General features: G+C 43.3%; 1 protein-coding gene across 35 annotated transcripts in view; it reads right to left on the bottom strand.

The window, feature by feature from the left end:
- The window catches only part of MAGI1 (membrane associated guanylate kinase, WW and PDZ domain containing 1), a 356,594-nt gene that overhangs the window by 35,074 nt on the left and 300,059 nt on the right, over nt 1-21,461 (bottom strand). For all 35 annotated transcript variants that reach the window (XM_030043387.2, XM_030043384.1, XM_030043372.2 and 32 more), the window contains 2 exons: nt 20,214-20,834; nt 4,003-4,034 (listed from right to left, as the gene is read on the bottom strand). In XM_030043387.2, the coding sequence (XP_029899247.1) occupies nt 4,003-4,034; nt 20,214-20,834 (653 nt within the window). The remainder of the gene's footprint in view (nt 1-4,002; nt 4,035-20,213; nt 20,835-21,461) is intronic.

The raw sequence follows: 21,461 nt of genomic DNA on the forward strand, positions 1-21,461 counted from the left end.
TCCGAGTGCCTGGAAAATGCTACAGATACCCGCATAGCGGAGGCCAGTTTGTCATTCATGCTAAATGAAAGAGTAATTAGATGTTGCTTTGTACATTGACTGCTAAAACAACCGAGGCCCGTGACACGGCTGAGAGGTGGCTGCAGGCAGAGATGGGACACTAATTATTAGCAGCAGTTGTGTATGTCTGTGTCAGGCAGAGAGAAACCCGCAGCAGAAGAGGCGATGGTGGCAGGGAGCGTGTCCTGCGGCACGAATGGACACCAAAGCTTTTTGGCACGGGATTCTCCAGGCATAAAACTGCAAGAGAGAAGAGTTGCTGTGGTTTCCTCCCACTGCTTTTCAAGGGTAGTGGTGGAGGGGGAACGCTCTCTGAATGAAGAGGGATGTGTTGTACAAACACTCATACTGTGGAACCGATTTCTTCTCCTGACAAAAACAGGACATCGGCAGAGCCCCAAGTGCAGCTGATCCACCTGAAATATGTGGCAAGTCTCTCCTCAGGGACAGGCTGTGCATAGGAATTGCATTTTTGGCCACAGTTCAGCTAGGCTGACAATGTATTTATTTACACCCAAAAGAAAAAATTGGTTTTTTGGAAGAGCTTAGCACTTTCTTCCCCCTGCAGTGATCCCATCTTCTGATGATCTAGCTGCAGATTTTGTGCTCTAGAGCATTTTGGAGAAGCTGGTCCTGGCAGCAACAGTAAACTGAGCTGGAAATGGGAATCTTTGCCCCCTTGTGGAGTGTTTTGATGCAAGCAAAAAGGAAAGGAAAAAAAAAAAAGAAAAAAAAAGTTTGTTTTCATCCATGTTATACCAGGATAATTGCAGGGGAAATTGCTATACTACAGAACTTCCACGCTGAAAATGTATATCCCCAGAAGGTCAATACAAAAATATTATCCATTTTCATCTAAAAAAGAATCAATGGGAAACTGAAAATAAACAAGCAGCACACAGAGCTGCTTGAGCGTGTCTGGGGGGCGGGGGGGGGGGGGGGGGAGGAAGAAAGAACTTGGAAGTGCCCAGTTCCACGTACAGCTGCAAACTTTTTTTTTTTTTGACTAATTTGGCTCTTTCACCAAGGCTGCAAAACTCCCCTTAAAAACTAAGAAAAAGAGCAAAGCTCATCAGAAGATACACACGGGCTGAAAAATACAGCCCAGGAAAACTGAGCTCAAGGCAGAAAAATATTCCCAGACTAACAAACCCCTCCACGTGGCTAAGCCACCTCCTCCCAGCCAGGACATATCCAACAGCCTGAAGTCAGCCTTTCGGGAATACGGGACTGGGGCTGATAGCTAAAAATAGGGCTTGTCTGAGAAAGAGACAGCCGTTGGCAGTAAGTCGGGAGCATGTCCGGGCTTTGGGAAAGGATACGAGGTAACAAGAGAGGGCTCGTCAATGCGCTGAGTGAAGCAGAAGAGGATGGACACCTGAGGTCGCGTCTTCCCCGATGCAGCAGAAGAAACAAAGAACGAACACAAGTTAAGATCAGGCCAACTGCTCCCAGCCTGGATGGACGCTGTCCTCTAACTGCAGCTAACTTATTAATCGAGGAATGCTGGAAAACAGTCCCGTCCCCCCCCCCGCGTTGGGCAACGGGAGCGGGGGAAACGGACAGCACATTCGACCCAAGCCCAGTATAGCCAGCCGTGCAGCGCTGGGGACAGCCCGCGGGCGCACAGCTCGGCCGCCAGCACCCGCATTCACCCACCAGCTGCAAGGACAGCAAATTATCCCTGGGAAATGCCAGGGCAGGGTGCAGCAAGATGGCATCCCAGCCGGGGAGCATGCCAGCGGGGCAGGCCTGGCTCTCCCCTGCCAGGACAAGAGCAAGCGGGAATCTTCACGGCCAAGAGAACCGGGCTCCCCTCGCCCCGCAGCCGCCCTGCGACTAAACCCAGGAAGGAAGGCGTTTAGCAATACCACTTCTTTTATGCTTTTGACCATCGCTTTGGCCACACGAGCTCTGGTGTTGGTGTAAATCCATCCCAGGCAGCCCCAAGGACAGTTTTCTCCTCTGCACACGGGTGCCCCGAGGTGCTTTGCTCCAGGTTTCCGTGCCCAACCCGTGCCCGTCACCAACGCCTGGGAAGGAAGGAGCGGCTGTACGGACTCTGACGCGCTCTGCTCTGCCCCTCCGAGGAGCGGTTGGCCATTAAAGCTGCCGCAAAATGCAGCAGTGTAAAACATCGCCGCTAATTGCCAATGCAAATGATCCGCTGTGCAGGCAGGGGGAATAGGAGGTTCTGCTTTTTGTGAATCCTGCGCTTTAGAGGCAACAGCACCGCCTAGGGCCGTCGTAAAAATTACTGGAGGGACCCTAGAGCAAGGTGAGAGGGGTTCGGGAGAGGCATGCGATGGAATGGGACTGCTTTCCCAAGGCTGACCGGCTCCTCAAAGCAAATAGTAGGGAGAAATCTGCTGTTGCAGAGCTACACCTGTTTGCAAGCAGTCTCTTTGTTCGCCGAGGCAGGATTACCCCGACATGGATTTAGACGCTGCTCAGATTTGCACGGTGCATCGCTGCCGACCAGAGAGGTGTCTGACAGGGCAGGATCCTGCTGCACCTGACGCCGAATGTGCGTGTGGCAAAGCGGGAGCCTCCACGCTTTGAAAAGACTGAGACTCATTGATCGGGGCTGGTTTAATGATAGAAGTCGGCGTCCAGATCAAGTGCAGCCACTCCTGCTCCAACCGAGGAAGAAAGTGCAGGCAGAGAAAAGAAACGTGCCAGACGCGTATGTATTTTACCCACTCACTTCTGTTTTACCGAAGGCTGAAATAATCTCCGCGTGTGACAGAAGCGAGTGCGCAGGGTCTGACATGCCTGTGATTTGCGAGGGAGCACACCCCACACTTTTGCCTCTCAACATTAATGTGAGCTGACAATGGTAGAGGCCTGGGCTCACATGACTTTAATCAGCGCTGCCCTAAGCCATCAGAATCACATTAATTATTTCAGGGCTTTCTTTTTGGATTAACAGAGAACTCATATTAAAAGCAGGAGCCTTCTGCTCAGCCCTTTCATAAACCTCTTGCCCAGGTTTGCAGCGAGGTGGGCTGTGCCCAGCTGCAGTTTTTGGTACCCGTTGGGGACTGTCGGTGAAGTTTCGCACCATCTTACAAGACGGCAAAGACCTCACTCGCTCTGCTTCCCCAAAGCTACTGGGAGAGAATTCTCTCTTTTCCCCTCCCTCTCAACAGATAACTGGAAACTTTCAGGCTTTAAGTATTTAATTTCCTTTAAAAAGAAAACATTTCTTTTTGTTGCATACAAATAGCACACTAATTTCTTCCACAATATCTTGCATGCAGCTTTAATGTTACTTTAGATCACGGCTTTCATGCTGTTAGCTAACATGTCATCCAGGTAACAGCTTTACATGGAAATAGGATCAGAAGGGACAAGAATATACTGTTCTGGTTTGTGGGTTTTTTTAAATAAGGAATCTCACACCTGCAGCACAATCCTGCTCAGTATAAAAATGCCTTCAGAGCAAGCACTCGGACAGTTAACTGTATTCCCTGGGAACTGAAATCATGCTCCGTTCATGCTTTGTCTCTCTCGACAAGGTGCATGCTTTCCCATTCTGTTAATAATTCAGCCGAGGGTACTCAAGAAAACTCAGGGAGTTAATGGCAAAGGTTGGTGCCTATGAGCACCCGACAGGAATTGCTATCTGGCAAGAAGGTGGAGCCTCCCATCTTTCCAAAAGGAAACAATAGCTTTTTTTTGGTAAGTTAAATGACAGAGAAGCTCATCTGTCAGGGAAGAGGATCTGTAAACCTGAGGCTTTATTTGCAAACAAGTCCCCCCTTCCGTACTGCATTCCTCTTTCATCTCCCCATGCAGCAGGAGCCGTGCAAGGTAATCATGGTTGCAACAGAAAGACAACTTAAAACAATCGAGACCCACAAAGAAAACGAACCGAACTCATGCCTTTCTCCTTCAAAGCAGACAAACAGACAAAAATAGTAGCTGAAAAGTGCTTACCGACTTTGGGCTCTTCTTTGGGACCGGCAGTCCTGAAAAATGGCAACAAGGGAAAAATAAACATTAGCATCTAAACGTTACCTTCCCTGAAAGAAAAATCCCTAGGTGTATCATCCGAACGTAGCCATCTGCAGAGTTATGTCAGCTTTCGCTCTCGCATCGGAGTTACCAGTCTGTTCATATCGAATCAAAGCACAGGGAGAGGGAGAGCGAGCGAGAGACGGGAGCGGGGAAGAGGGAGCGGGGGGAGAGCTCTATCTGCATTAGCTATGCTGACTTGTGCTGCAGCAGCCGGGAGGCTGGGAGAGAAACCCACAGCCCTCAGCGGCCGCCGAAACCCGGCGCTTGGGCAGAATCTCAAATGCTCCCCTGGATTACGGGAGACTTAGCTTACAATTAAGCCGAGGCTATTTCCTTTTGACGCGATCGGCTCGGCGATTTTATCGGACCAATCGCGGCGGCGCAGGGGAAACAGGTTGATTTTTTAAAAAGTATTTCTCTAGAAATCGATTTTTGAAAGGAAAATGGGCATCGGCTTGAGCCGGGAGGCTCGGGCTGGGCAAAGGAAAACAAAAGCATGCGGAGGAATAAGCTTTTATCCCTAAACCCGTGAACGTTACTGAGAAAACACGCGTTTTCCTTCCTGTCCATCCTAAGTGTAAATCTTTGAAGCCAGCGATTTTATCTGTTAGCTACAATTTCAGAGAGCTGAGGCTTGAAAACAGCACTGCAAATGTCCTGACCCTTGCAGGGTATGCTAGGGAGCTCGGACAAGGGGGGCTTACACAGGTTGCAGTTGATGCAAAGGAAGAAACAACCGGGAGGGCACAAGAGAAGGTTTTTTCAAGGACAATTTTGCATTTTGGAGCAGCCTCTTACTCACTCTGTGATGAGCAAGAGAACTCAAGTGGGATTTCTATCGACTACTTCTGCGTATACCTCAATTCCCAGCAGCAAAGGAGACACTTGGCCGGGGGTTTTACCTACAACACAGGAAAAGCTCTTTCCTGGGCATTTCGCAAATCACCTTCCTTTTCCTCCACTATTGGAGGAGAGGGAACTCCCCATATTTTGCTCTGTGTTACACTCCAGAAAACAAACATAAACCAAAACAAAGATTACACTCCACATTAAGTGCTCAGTAAGTCAGATGTTTGAAATCTGCTTTTGTCTTTAGGATGTGATTTATGTGGCATTTATGCCGCATTACATTTTCTACTTTATGCATTTTGTTTGTGCTAAAACCCATGCCCTCATCTAACTGTGATGCAAGTGAATTACAAATCTGTCTAGGAAGAAGCTCATTTTAAGGTAATTTGGAAGATGTTAGTTCTGAATAGGGAAGATCCACAATTAAAAATGATAAACAGAGCTCACTTTGCTGCCTGCTCACAGACTGGGATGCAAACTGTAACGAATATTTTAACTGAAATATTTTCAGCTTTTGAGGAATATCTGTGCTCTGCACGTCACTCTGATGCATTCCCAGCCAACAGCTGATAGCCCTCCAGGCACTGATTGATCGAGGGACAAAGAAACATCAAAACTGTTTGAACAAAACAATCAAGACTGCAGCTTCATTTCTGCTGACAGTGACTGTGTTTGTGTAATACACCTAAAGAGGAAAGCACTAATAACGTTCATAGCAAGTCACATTTTTAACAGGCATCATTTATCACAGAGATAAACACACAGATAGAGCTTCTCCCCCCACCTCTCTCTCCCCTTCCACATGCATGCACACACGTTTACTCTTCCTTTCCAAGAGATGCTCTTTCCTATTAAATCAATAGGTAGAACAGATCCCACGCACGCACACACCCTTAAGAGACCAACATGAGCCAGAAAAGGTATTACAGCAATTCAAATGTTCCCTGCAAAAAATAAAGTGGAGATGCAGCTGGGCTGTTGGTTCAAATTGTACCAGAATTCAGTTTATTCCATCACAAGCATCAAATGTTAATTACTAAGTATGAACTACTAACAAACCTTTCCTTCAAAGTTTGTTGTTAATTTTGGCTGTTCCAATCCAAAAAAGATGGAAAAAGGTTGAAAAATAATGGAAAACACATCAAGGCCATTGTTTGGCAGGTTCTTCGGAGGCCGATGAATCTTATATGGTCACTGCTCTGTGCCAGACTTTGCTGCAGAACAAGCAGTAATTGACTTTTTACCAAAATAAGTGACCGCAGAACATGTTAACAAATGTTGGTAGTTTTTCATGGGACAAGCTTATAGCCAGCGGAATAACCTGCCTGTACATTTTCCTGTAAAAATGTTATTTATTCATCTAATTAGGGTCTCATTTTAAAAATCGAGTTCTTGACGCAGCAGGCCAAATGAGCAAATGATAGGCATAATATATAGTTTTCATGCTCAGATAATGGAATGGATATAGTACTTAACAGCAATGAACACGAAGCGCTTGAATAACCCCCAAATCCCGGGAGCACCACTAGCAAGAACATGCCGAGCTTTTCCAAAAACCTTCTGGCAAAAATGATTGCCCAAGCCTATGGATTTGGGATGGTGACAACTATGAATTACAACATTCACCTTTTGATTCAGTTAACATGTCCCATCACTGCCCAGGCCACTGCTCATCCTCCTGGCTGCCCCGTTCTCTCCTGAAGCCTCACTGCAAGTTTTTCAGGGGGAAATGGGCCACGCATGGACTTAACACCGAGTTTGCATCTCTTTGGCATCGTCCAATTTTTTAATGGTTGGAGTAATGGCATTCATATCCCCAGCTAAGAGAAGCCAAAAGGCTTCTCCGTTGCTCTGCCCTCAAATCCGATAATGGAATAGTAATAGTTGATATCGACATTCTTTGCCATATAAGTCCTCTGTGATTTAATGCCCATGGACATCTCTTACTTCTAATTTTGGGGCTTTTGGAGGTGCAGATTAGAGAAGGTGGAAGAGTCAAACAACTGAACGCAGCTGTTGTCATCACAGAGTTAACAGTGTTTTAAAACAAATGAGCACATCTGGTAAACAATGTCAATATGACCTAAAGCCCCTTGAATGGGCTCATTGTAGCTCCTTACTAAATGTGCCTGGAATTAAATTAATTAGAAAACACAAATTACTCCCCTCTAAATAACAATGTAATAAAGCAACTGCTTAATGAAAAATATCAGTGATCAGCGAGCAATCCACAAGCATAAAAAAGGGGATTGTAATCAAACTAAATTCACAGACTCGTCAGCAAGGCAAGAAAGGCTTCATACAAGGTTAGTCAAAAATGAGTCAGATGCAGGGATCTAAATTAAACTAATTATCACAGAGATTATTACATTTATCTTAACAAAAACCTCTCTCTTTTCTCCCCAGTACTCCCTAAAGCTCTATGTACAGCTGGCTGCATCCATCTGCTCAACTACATTTTGTAACATAGGGGAAAAAATGCAAATCATTAAGCAAGTTTCGTACCATGACTTCAGCACTCTTAACACCATTACCCACTAGAAGCAGCATTTCCGTTGCGTGACACTGTATTGTGTTGTAAGCGATGCAGTCCACGAAGTAAGGCCACAACCCAGTTTATTTCATATTATTTGGCATGCGTAAATTTTGCAATCTTGTGTAGTAAAACTTTTGGAGCTTGGAAACTGTAAGTTTCCTAACCCTACCTATGACAGGTTCATGGAAGAAGCCATGGGACAAATCTGTGACCCCAAGTGTTGCTGTTTCTAATGTGCAGTGGTCCTCAATTTTTACAGGAACATTTTTTCAAATCTTTTGTCTTTATGCAACCAAAGCAACATGGGAAGACCACAACACGTGGCATACCATAGCCAGGGCCTGATTCTGGTGAGAGCTCAGAAGGCCACAAATGCTCAAAAATTACCTAGATGAACACCAGACACATCATGCGTTGTTCCACAGCCCCGAGTTTCAGAGAAAGTGGATCAAAAGTTGAATCTTAAGGAAGACCTGTCTCTAGGCGCCAGAGCAGTCATCCAGCCAACCCATCTGAACAGCTTGGTTATGTGAAGGCCAGTTGGCATGACCCCTTCTCCCTCCACCACAAAAAAAAAAAGTGTATCTTTCAATGGGATTTCAACTGAAGCTGGAACAATTCAGTACCAGTTTGCACAATCCACCCATAGGACAAAGGTACTTGAAATTGCTAACAGCCAGTCTAGAACCCAGACTATCGTCTTATTTCTTGCTTACAACATCTGTGACTATTGCTCAACATTTTTCAGTTTGGGGGCGTTTTTGCACATGAAGGAAAAAAACAACCGTGTCTAGATCTTCACTTCTCATGATTGCTTAACACTTCCAATCTGGTCATCTTGTGGACCATCCATACCCAACAGCAAAAAAAAGCTATAAGTGAGCCTAAGTGAAAAGGCCACCCATTTGGTTTCGCCATTATGTCATCTGCAGCCCAGAATGCACAACAGCTGAAAATTAGCAGGAGATAAATAAAAACACAAGAAAAGAAACATTTCAGACTGTGTCACAAGGTTAACATTTACAGAGAAAATGTTCCTGCCCGGAAAAAAAAAAACAACCAAGCTTTCTAAATAACACTGCTTACACTATGCTGAATAAAAACGAAAGCCTGTATCAAAGAAAACAGACACTTTGAAAGATGAGGGGTAAAGTACTGGAGTCGGGTGGTACACAGCCATATACCTGGCATTGCACATTGATCGCTGCTTTCTGTGTGAAAACAAGGAACTCTAAATAATTAACGCTAATGGCCATTAGTGCTGCTGGGGGGGGCAGAGGATGGGAGGCTGGTGGTGACAAAGTAATCCCCTTGATTCTGTGAAATCCATTGCCAAAAAAATTTCTAATAAAGGACAAATACTGTGTAAAATAACAGATGCAACTTGATGTTTTACTGACTGGAGAAAGAACAAGAAAACATACCAGAATCATTTGCAGCACGAGAAGCAATCCTATATAGGCATAAGGAGCACCATTAAGAAGAAAAGCCCTGCCTTGTCCCTGCCCAACTTTTCTGCTTGTCGTCGTGATCTGCGTAACAAGAGTGTCGCTGCACTAGCAAAAAAATTAGCTATGCAATACAAGCTTTAAGTGAGAGAATAATTTACACTGCAGGAATATAACCCTGCCATAAATCAAGTTTGGTAACTACCAAATACAGTGAAAAATGCCACGTTTCTAATGCTAATGTTCAGTGCTAATGCTAGGAAAGCGATGTTTTCAAAAGACCATCTTGGGCATTATTAACCCACTGGCACTGGCAAAAAACATAATGAGGCATAGTATATTATTGCCATTAACAAGAATTTCAGTTCTAGATGCTCTAAAGATGTTAAATTGTATTAGCCTCAATTACTCATTTTTGGTCAGGATGCTAAACAATTCCTCGTAATTGAAGTCTCAGTTATATTTTCAGCATCTCAAACCAGAATTGATTTTAGAAGCGATAAAGAAGATACAGTCTAATAAAATGCTATTTAATTACTACAAAAATATAAATTTTAACTATGTAGTAAGATACATATGGTAATGCCAAGACAGTAAGGTAATAAAAGAGATTGAGAATTACTGTGACAATTACCCATCTAACCTATGGTTGAAAGCAGGTCAGCAGTTCTTATATTTTGATTTTGAAGCTCATTAAATGAAGAGTTTTTCCTAAAGCTTGAGCTGTTGGAGTCATATGCTTAGATTAAAATCTCTCTTAATATTTAAATGAATATGTACATAGACATAGACATTAAATTTCTGAAACCTCATGAATGGTAAGCATCAGAATTGGAAAGTAATTAGAAACCCCCATGTTCTTTTCACATAGATATGTGTGTGTACACATGTATTATATCTATTTTTGTCATATATATAAGCATACACGTGTGGATACGCGTGAAAGTACCTACCCTTTTCCACAAGCCCACAAAATCCATGACTTGCAAGCTTTATTTCTAAAGCACATCTCACAGCTTTTTGGGTATGCTGCAGTTTTGAAGATGTCCAGTCCTAAACCCCCTCTCCTCAGCTGGCTGTCCCGTGGCATGGCCATGTGGGTACCGAAGGGCAGCAGCACCTCAAGGCCAATCTCATGTGCCACTCCAAGCTCAGCACGGAGGACACCGGTAGAGGAGAAACTATATTTTGCTATTGTCACATCTGTATTTATCCTGCTCCGTGAGGGTGTTTGTCTTCAGACTTATCACAGCACTGTTACAAGGTGTAAATCCACATGCTCAAACCTGCGTGGCTTATGGCAGATTCTCGTATTTCGTATTTGGAGAGCAGCCTGCACAAAGGGGACGCCTACAAATAGGGCCCCTTGGCATTAGTTTGATGTTGCTATTAATAAAGAACATCCCTCAATAATAAGCTAATATTTATAGAATGCTTAGCCAGATTCAGCCCTGGGGGGTGCACATGAACACATGGCACACTAAGGCAGAAAATCTTTAACAGAGGACAATGAATTGGCAGATGTTTTCACAAAACGTGACTTTATTTGATTTAAAACACAGTTTTCTATAAAAATAAATCAGTAACTCAAGTATGTAACTGTACACCTCAGAAACTAACCCTTAAGGATAAGGATGGAGTCAAACCTTCTGGGGACTGATATTCACCTGCCACATCCCTACCAACATTACCTTCATGTGCCCCCAGGCACAGGGCCCTGACCTGCCCCAGCACCCTCAGCCAGCTGCATCATCTCCCTGAAGCTCAGGCTCCTCTACCAAATCTGTCTGGTCTACAAACCCCGCCAACTTCTCAGGTCCAATTCGTGGTACACTGCAGGTCTTCTGGCACAAAAGACACAGCTCTAACAGGGTCTTAAAGCTGGTATAGTCCTAATTACCATCACTATCGCAAAAATAAGTCCATCTGACGAAGGAAAAATAAACATGAAAATAAACAAACATAAAATTCCAGGGCAGAATGGGGAAAAAAAAATTCAGAATAGAGACTTAGAGACATAAGGATAGATATGTAAAAAACAATGTCTCCGAACAAACTCATTGACTAGTCCATTACAAAGCCATCCTTCTTCCTCAGTTTCGCCCACCTGCTATTGCTTTTAATGACTCTCCAAATGTATTTAACTACAGTGATAAACAAAAACCTTTCTTGGATTTCTAATACCTCATTAATTCAGTTATGGCTGGTTATTATAATGCCAAATCAGGGCAGCAGCCACCGTACCTACCTGCAATGTGTCTGATAAAAACTCGTTATTTACAATTACATGCACAGCAAAATGCCACACAGGCAGTATGTAAGGGTAGGAGGAAAAACCGGGTGGCATAAACCCCTCCTTGCTGCACAGCTCCAAGTCTGCTTCATTTCCTGCTGTGCAAATCCCAATGAAGATGTGGGAGGCACATCTCTAGCTAAATCTGCCTTATCTAACGCATAGTATTAGGTTCTGCTGTGCCACCTTGTGTTACATCACATCACATTTGATATAAAACAACATTGTGTGGGTTTGAGTTCCTCCACTTATACCACTTCAGCATTTAATACCAAAACCAAATCAAAACATAAGGGGGGAAAAAAAGCCAACTTTCAAAATCTCAAGCTAGGGAGAAAAAAAAAGCCTTTAGGAAGAATTTCAGAGCTCTCATCTTTCATTTGCTAAGCAACCTCCTGTTTTGTTCTCATCTAAAAGCCTACCGCTTTCTGCAAGATAAGGTGCTTCATGCAATAAAACATCCTGATGGGAAGATTTCAGACATTTTTTTCTTCCAGCATTCAGCAAATGCTTTGGTTTCTTACTGATTTTAAAGCAGATCTAGATTCCCTGCCACAGAAAGGCAGCCGTGCGCATAACGTGCACGCCACCACTATTGTGCTGTCAGCACGCAAGGTTACGCAGAACTGACATTGTATCATTATTCCAAATACATTAATTGTTCACCTCCTTAATAATTAAAGTACAGGTTTCCGCCTTAAAGCACACTTCGTGAAATATCTCAAAACTTTAGGAAATTATCTCAGCCCTTGAAATTAATGCAAAATGTGTAACAAAATGCCAAGCAATGAATCAGCAACTGTTCTATCCTATTTCACCCTTCCAAGCGACTCTGGAGCTCAGATGACACATATATCTGGGGGATACAAGCTATAGCATAGATAGGCCACGCTGCCACAAAAATGCAGGGCAACTGATGTAAAACTAATGCTGACCCAAAAAGCAGATTTCACAGGCATCTCTTCATTTGTTTACTCATTTCTAGAGGAGAATCAGTGCAAATGGAGTTAATGAAGGGTAGCTGAGGGGAAAACACTTGTGCCTCAAATGACTAACAGATTAGTGTCAGCACTTTGCATGTATCACACCAGCAAGAGCTGAAAATTCTGCAGGCAATTAAAATGTCCACATACCAGAGATGCCGATTCTCCTTTATTCTCAGAACTGTAATATTATAAAGCTGTTGGTTTTGGAATCAGGTGCTTATATGACAATGTGCTTTGTCTGGAGTGTCTTAGCCTCTCAGGGTTTAGAAAAGGCAATTGGATATGAATACTAGAGGCTTGAAATAAAAAGACAGAAAGAACTCCGATGTGGTATTTTTATATCTGGAATTTTGGGAGCTTAACGTAGGATTTTTTAAGCGCTCGGCCTTTTTGAGGTTGGTATTTGAATTTGTCGCTTACTATTTCCACTGGATGCCTTGCATTGAGCAACTCCAGCACGACCTGGTAATGCTAATTAATTAGTTCCTGCAAATGCACTATTTGTATGAACATTAGTAACGCACATCAAACTATTTGGTGTCTGAACAAGCTACCGACAATTACCCTTTGTGGCTGCAGGCATTTGTAGGCATCCAAAACCTTGGTGAAACCCTGCTGCCTCCTGGAGTCTAATGGGAGCCTTGCCATGGACTTCAGCAGCACCAAAATTTCCCCCTTCATGATTTTGGTAAGCAGAGTTATCCCAAACCTTGCAAATTTAGATCATCAAAAACAAACAGCTAATGTCACTAAGATTAACACCTGTAAAGCACTTTGAAGGAGAAAAACACTGCGTAATCCCCAAATACTACATTATTTATAAGACGACCTGATTTTAAATGTTAAGTTTAGCTTATTTTTATCACAAAGAGAAAACAAGTTCCTGCTAGCTTTATTTACAAAACCAATTACCAGTGATCAGTGTATGGTGCTGCATAACAATACACAGCATTGCCCCAAAAAGGCGTATCTAACACTCCGGAGCTGTTTACAGGAAAATTAACTTGCACAGTGGATTGAAATACATGCACATAAGCAATTCTAATAAGGGGTATGAACTTCAAACTTCTTATTAAAAATACCAAAATGTGTAACATTTCCTTTATTTCATCTTTTCCTGACTTCAACCGATTTTTGTATCTGCTCCTTGATATACTAGTCCCTAATCAGAATAAGGCTGTAAGAGAATAGTAAATGTGACATCAAACTTGCTTTAAACTTGCTTTAAAGTCTCATCAGCTTTTTTTGGCCTTGTTAGAATATAATTCCGCTTAACAGAGAGAAGAGAAGAGAAGAGAATAAGAGAGTGGTGGTTTGGGAAAAAAAGATGCAGCTACTCCCAACTAAAGGTTCCCCCAGAGCTGCTCCTTCCCTGCACTTAAGTCCCAAGTTTTAGCAATGTATTTTCACTAGGATTGTCTATTTTCAGAAAAAGGAAAAGTAACATTGCAAAACATTTTAAAAACATTTAATTTCATTTCTAATGCAGTTTGTAGACCAACTTACAAACTTCACTAACCTTATCCCCTTCTTCCCAGGCAAATCTCTTTAAAGGACATAGTAACAAAAATAAACAAGAGGAAACAATTGAAGACAGATTTTTAAATGCCAAATGAGATTCCCAATTTAATCAGGAAATCCATAACTCTGGAATTACAAAGTAATAACCCTGGAATACAACGTAATGAACTTGAAAAATAAATCTTGGCATTACACATGGACATATATTTCTTTAAGCATACTATGATTCTGATTTTTTAAGTATAATTTACTAACTAGTGAGGGGTGCCTATGAGCTATCAAAAATATCCTTTCACCTGTTATTTCTGGGTGGTATTATTTGTAGTACAATATCAGGTATTTTTCAGTGTACAGCTCAAAATAACCTATACTGAGTGACAAACTGCTAAGAGATTCAACAAACAGGTTTGATGGGAGGTACTGGGAGCTTTGGGAGCTGGTGGTGGTTGACAGAAGGTAAGGCAAGGAAAAAGGGGTGAGCTGAAATGGGATTTTCAAATAATGTAGAGGTCAGTTGAGCACACCAGATGGCAGAGAGGAATTAGATCTGCTCCTGCTCCGGGTGAGGGAAGAAGCTGCCACAACATGGTAGCCTGGGGACTAGAGTAGGAAAAGCAACCACAAAGGTGGCAGGCACAACGATTGGTACCGGCAGCTCTGTGCTTAGCGAGGTGGGGTTCGGGGGGGGGTCCTATGGATCCAAACACGGGACAAAGACCTCAGTATAATGCTCTGCTCCCTCTGTATTAGGAACTGAAAACACTGCTGGAAATGGTGAACTTTTCTTCCCTTTCCAGAAGCTTTGGCAGAGGCAAACACGCTCTGTGGTAACGGTCAGATGATTCCCAGGTTGTGATTTTTGTCCTAAATGCAGTTTGGACTCAATTTTTCTCTCATTCAGCAGCTGCTAAGACAGTTTGAAATCTTCTGGCAGCTAGATGCTTAAGTGGCGTGACTTTCAACTCGCTCTTCACTGCAAGCCTAAAGGGCAAACAGAAGTGAGTGGCTTGTTCAAAAGAGTTCAAGTCTGCACTGAATAGCTGGTTGCAGCTCTAATTACCATGGTTTTACATCATTAGGGAAGCAACTGAAAAGGACCTCTAATTCCAACACTGTGAGATAGTGGGGGTTTTTTTGTTTGGCTCTTACCACTAAATGATCCATTTCCAACACTTCTGGTAAGGACAGGAAGGGAAAATTTCATTTCCATGGGGGGAGAGGATCTCGATAAACAAGTACAAAACCAATACTTTTGCTTATAAAATTCAGACTGTTACATGTTTCTGGTGGGGCAGAAAGAATGGAGTAGTGAGGAGATGTCCTCTGAAACCTGCAGCGGTAACGGATTTCACTCAGCTCAGATACTTACTGCTCAGTGCCACTGCTCATTTATGCCTGAGCACTGTATTTTGACACTCTAGATCTCAAAGAACAATCTGATTTCAATTATACTGCTATAATGTGCTTACCATTATAAGTTGTTATCATATATTGTTCATAAAGTTTTCCCACTGTGTCTAAAGGATCTTGTAACTCTCTCTGCCCTGGCTGGGGGGAGCCTGAAGCTGCAGCAAGCAGTGTAAAGAAAAAGACATGTATCTTTATATTACTATGCAATATTTCAATGGCACAGACACAAGACAGAGAAAAAAGATGTCCTTCCATTTAAGGCTACAGAAAGAGCCTTCTAGTCCGGGGCAGTTGACTCTAGCACGCATTTTCAGCACAAGAAGGAGTTAACTCCTCTCTGTGGGAAGTGTCCGAGGTTAATTACCCTCACATGCCAAGAGCATCACTGGAACAGCCCGGGAAGGTCCAGCTAGCTAAGGAGACTTAATAGGTTTACTGCTTTAGAGCTTTGTAATTTTGTTCTACTGCTGCAAATCTTCATTGTGGTTTTATGTATCACAGGGACCTTCTTAAAACCACTGAGTCAAGGACCAAATGAGCAGGACCATTGGCACCGACCTCTCTCCACTTCCACCTATTCCACCGCTCCCCACGCACACTTCCCGTTCAATTGAACCATGAACAGGGAATTTACCATGGACTTTGCTTTTACATGAAGTTAAGACTCAGGCGCCCACCGATGGGCATTTAGACAGGTAGATGTTGCATTGGTTCTTCTTCCCATAAATAGATTTAGTTTCGAAACTCTAGCATATATATCATATATTTTTCAGAAGATGGATTTCCATTCCCCAGTTTAATGTGAATTTGGCACTAGGGAAAGCTATTAGAAACTCCACTGATTTGCACATGACATGTGAGTGACATTTCACCTGCATGCTTTTACTTTGATCTGGAGCAAAGTGGGAACACATCTTCAAGGGGATTACGTAGATCAGGCTCAAGGTTTATGCTATTTTTGACCTTCCGGTGAATAAAGATGCTAGTGAGTGCTGTGAAAGCTTTGAAGGGAAACTGTCCATTCAAACCTGCGTGAAAACTGCTCAGTTTAATTCTTGTAACTGAACACAAACTAATCACAAAATTTTTGGATGACCTGAACTGAAGACTGACCTGAAAAAAAAAGAGGGAAAAAAAGGAAAAAAATAATCCTCTTTAATCTGAGGTCATTCACAAAATACATCAGTAAGACACCCAAATGTTCTCACTGAAACAAATGCTAGATCTCAGTGACTGCAAAAAATACAGCACAGTAGTTTTGCAGAATAACTTGTTCTGAAACAACCCCACACCTGTCCCAGCATAGACACAACTCCCAGAATAAAAGTCCCTTGGGAAGCAGGGAAATTATTCTGACAAAATGTTGCTTTTATTATGAATAGAATCTGTGCAGAATGAAGAGGTATTTGAGAATTGCTTATTTCAGTCGATTACTGTGCGTAGACGAGACTTCAATGACAAATGGATTTCAAGTGGCAAATATTACCTTCTTTCTTTGCTTTTTTTCTGAGAAAAGTACTTTATGTACTTGGTAGGTACAAGGTTAAAAGAACCTTTTCAGCTACAAGAATTCAAAATAAAGGCGTGCCTTTTGTGGCCTTATTAACAATAATTCTTCAAAATAACTGAAATGTGTAATCACATTGTGCAGTGCAGGGACAAAAGCATATACTTAATTCTGCATTTGGTAACCAGTAGCACTGGTTTACTCTCAGGTACACAGCCCTTGAACGGTCCTGCTGGGTTAGCAAGCACTCCTCTGCTGTTGCAGGCACGATGTCATATCGCCTTCAAACGTGCTGAGCTTCACCTTCAGACGACAAAGCCTTTATGCCTCCTCCAGTTTGACTTACAGGCTCTAATGGGTTGGCACTTTCTTCTTATTTCCAGTTTAAATTACTCATGGCTGAACAACACCCAGTTGTTCTTCAGCCAACTCTTTGGTTTAAGTATCTTCTATCTCTCCTACCTAATAGTTAGACAATACTTTTGTCCCCTCTGTCCCTTCATTTGCTAAGCAAAAGCAGCTTTTCTGATCTGCTCTCGCCTACAGCCCAATTAGCTCCTCTGCACCCTGCCTTTGCTGGGAATTCATGCTTTCTGAATCCCTCAAGTGTTGAAGTCCAAGCCATGAGATATGCTCAGTGAGTTTTATCCAGCACTATGTACGGGTGAAATAAGAAAACAGCAGCAATAATATAATTAAGCCCTAGAGAGGGGAGAAGGAAGGGGAAAATAAAAAATTAAATCAGAACATAGATAAGGCAAGTTTTCTATGGGGCCCCTGGGAAGCAAAATCTCAATGACCTGACATTGTCCCTCTCTAATGTATTTACCCCCCTGCCCCAATCTTGTATGAGTCCTGCAAACCATTTTCGGATGACACACGAGCAGCCAAGCATGCAGAGGGGGGATTTCAGCTTCATCCTTCCTGAAATCATCCTTCTGTTCCTCACTCAATGGCAACGGCAGGACTCGCCCGCTCCCATAAGCCAGCGCTTCAGCTGAATACACTTTACAGTAAATATTTTACAGGCTGCTCTCAGCGGCTGTGGGTTTGCATTTTAACAATTAAACCTCGTTGTTGGGAGCGCACCAGTAGCTTGGAGCAGGCAGAGCTTTTCCCGTATATTACACATCTCTTTCTGATATTTTTCTGCCTGATTAGTAATCACTTCTGACAAATCCTTTCGACAGCTCTGAACACCAGCCTTAGTGTTGCAGGGATGCTTCATGCAAAGCCTGACTGAATGCAAATGTTAGGCTAATGCAAGGATGCCTGACAGCATCTGAGCATTTTCTTCGCTGGACACCAGAGGGAGGAGGAGGAAAGGACAACTGACAGTGAAGCTAAAGAAGAACTGCTTCAAGAGCCCTGAAGGAGGTTATCAGACGCCGGAGCCAACTACATTTCTGTAATTGGACCAAAATAAATAGTGGCACCTTGTCTGGGGATGGTACTTCTGAGAAAAGACTTGGCAGGGGTAACACGAGGTAAAGTTACAGGAGCAAGGACCCAAACACAGCAGCACCGAGTGCTGGGTGCATCTTAGCCGGCACCATCTCACAAGGTTTAAACAAACCTGACTGGGTTTGATTCTGGGGCTACTATTGCTGTCCGTATTCTGCTTGGCTTCTGGTCACAACCTGAGTGCCTTTCGGTCCAGCTTGCTTCTGGATGTGAAGAAAAACATGTTTCAATGATTAACTGTGGATCCAGGGCCACCACAGTTTCTGAGTCCTGTACCACGAGAGCGTGAAATTTGGAACTGCAAGTGCTCTATGCTCAGATGAAAATGTCAGGACCTTGAAGGAGGGAGGGAGGCAGTTCAAGGAGATTGATACGTTATCTATCTAGGAAGGTGATAGCAAATGCTCAACATGTGGTTAGTATCTTGATTAAATAAAAGAAGAAGAGAGACATTCAGCAAGATTACCAGGGAACTAATAACTATCTTATTAAAACTATGCTTTTATTTCCTCATGAAATCTTTTCATTATGCCTTCAAGGCATAAGGAGGATTATTAAATGTCAGCCACAATTCAAATAATTAATGTATGGTGTTACCAGATATATATGCACTCTCCAGGAGGGTTAATAATAGCTGCTATTTTTCTTCCAACCGTATTTTCCCCATAGTACATATATTAATCACGAGAACGAAGTGCATTTTTTAAACCTCTCTAGCATTGAAAGTCTTTAAGGAACTCACACTTTGAAAATTGGAGAATTCTTAATATATTCTGTTCTCTACTTTTTAATTTACTATCAAAATAGAAAAACACAGTAAGTACTTGGAAAGGAAGGAGTAGGAGAAAGGCAGTGCTTTCTCCAGAGCCGCTATTAATTGCAGAATCAATGTCCTCAATTCCTTGAAATAGGTCTTTAAAAACAACAAACCAGAGTTGCAAATTCAGAAAGCAACCTGTCCCCCGTTTAAAGGGACTGGCTTTTGTTGCTAACTACTACAATCAAGACACTTTAGAAAATGCATCAGAAAAGTGCTTTTATATATATATATATATATATATATGTATATATGGCTGGGGGCTGCGTTCAGCACCTACTTGCCAGCTTAACTGTCTCTGCAGCATGCTCATCCCTGCGAGGCGCTGAGCACCGATGTGTGCACTGTCCATGAAAACCGCTGCCCGGGACAGGGAGCGCAGCGGGGCCGGGGCTTCGCCCCCTCAGATCCCCGCTGCCAGTGCCAGAGCAGAGAGGGAGAGCTGACCCCTCTGCTCTTCATTTTGCATTCAACAGCTGACCTGCGCTTTCCCTGCGAGCTTGACACTAACTCTTCCAGTAATTTTAATCCACGGACTAAAAGTGTGCTACGTGAGGTGGAGCATGCTACCTCAGATTATTTTACACATACTATGTGTAGGGAAAGAGTTTCTGTGGATGGGCTGACCCCACTGACAGGTTACCTACCATCCATGCTCCCACGTGGGCTGCAGACACTGCCTGTAGGGTGGTTTTTTAACCGCTGGCAGCCTTTCAGCAATGCAACCAAAACTGAGCTCAGCTCCGGATTGCGCAGCAAATAAACGTGTCCAGAAGTAACATTTCAATTGCTTACAACTTGGTGAAGTTTAAATTCTCTCCTCCACTCCCAACTGTATCCCAGGTGTAACCCTTCCACAGGGAAAAGTCATTACATATCTGATTTTGAACACTGCAAATTACAGAACGTATTACCAGCCTCTTCCATCTCCCAAAACAGTTCAAGAAACGTCCATGTTCTATTTCAAATAATTAAGTTTTACAAGCATGAGATCAGGTTTGTTGTTTAAGTAAAGGTGTAACCGTATGTGTAACCATGCCACCCTTTTGTGCATTACCAGAGGACGGCGTGTAGTGCGTGTGCGCATGGCACCTCCATGCACGTTCACCCTGGTGCAGCATCAAACAACAAATATTTTCAACCATCTGTGTGACCTGACAACTGCCAACTTGGGGCAGTTTCTACACCTCAGGACATAACCCATTTGTACAGAGAAGCTTAGGAGAGCAGGTCTTTCATGACATGAATTTTTTTTTAAATTTCAAGAAGAAATATTTTAAAGCAGTTTTGAAGACTTACCTCCTCGCTGCACCAGCAACGTGACTTCGCTTCCCTTAGGACATTCAATCAGCATATCCACCACCTGGTTGTGAGTGAGGCTCTGCACATTCTTCTTGTTGACTTCGACTATAAGGTCGCCCTCCTTCAGGCCGCGGCACCTTGGGCTGTCCACAATTTGTTTCACTCTTTGGCCACCCCCACCAGGACTGTCTGCTATAGTAAACCCAAAGCCCATAGGCCCTTTCACTATATGCACAGTTATGAGTTCAGGTTGTGTTGCTATCGAAGACGCCAAAGACACCGTGTCATTGGGGTAACCGTGGGGTCCGTTGGAGGAGACCTCAGCCGGGCTGCTGGGTCTCGCTTCCTTTGTGCCATTTACTTTCCCTGTTTTACTACTGTGGCTCGCTGGGGAGTCGTAATTTTCCTGCCCGTTCACAATGATCGGCTCTTTGTCCAAAATTGCCACGGACGTAACCAGGCTCGTGTTGGGATCATCGGGATCGAAGGGCAGGGGGTAGCCTCGGCACAGTTCGAGGTCCACGCTGGCACCGATGGGGATGGACTGGAAGATTTTCACAACTTGAGCGTGAGTGTGCCCCAGCACACACGTATCGTTCACACTGACTATGACGTCCCCTGCAGAGGACACAGACAGATATACCAAACACGTATGTTTTGTGCACCCCAGGAAGGTGAGGACTAGAGCCTGTGAGCTGATCCGCAGCATCCACGGGTACCACTCACAGGTAAATAGCAGCATTTAAGTACCTTTGCAAGGAAAAGGAATGGTGACACTTGGGCAAGCAAGAACTCTCTGTACGCAACGGATTCACTGCATAAAGCCTTTATGTACATAAACATTTTTGAAAGTGAAAATGGAATTGCCTCATGAAAAAAATTAATAAATTCAAATGATGGTATATGGCCCATTTAACAGTTATTTCAAAGCCCGGCTCTCACTGTTATATGCTGTGCTACACTGACATATGATAGAAACAAAACTGAGAGCACATGAGAGCTATAACAGAAGGCTCTCAAATACCAACTGCTCAAATATGGTGCCACGTGTCATGTCTCAGACATACTTTGGCCTGAAATCTAGGTATCAATTAAGTTATCATTCATTTTTTAACACTGAGGCTGCAACACCGGGATGTTTAATGTTATGGTGCTCCACCTGCAAGTGAGGAGTTGTGACCTTAGGTGAATCCTAACAGGATTTCATCATGCTGGGCCTGATCTCTGGCAAAACAAATTGGCCCT

Source organism: Aquila chrysaetos, chromosome 20, assembly GCF_900496995.4.
Source record: "Aquila chrysaetos chrysaetos chromosome 20, bAquChr1.4, whole genome shotgun sequence".
Classification (NCBI taxonomy): domain Eukaryota; kingdom Metazoa; phylum Chordata; class Aves; order Accipitriformes; family Accipitridae; genus Aquila; species Aquila chrysaetos.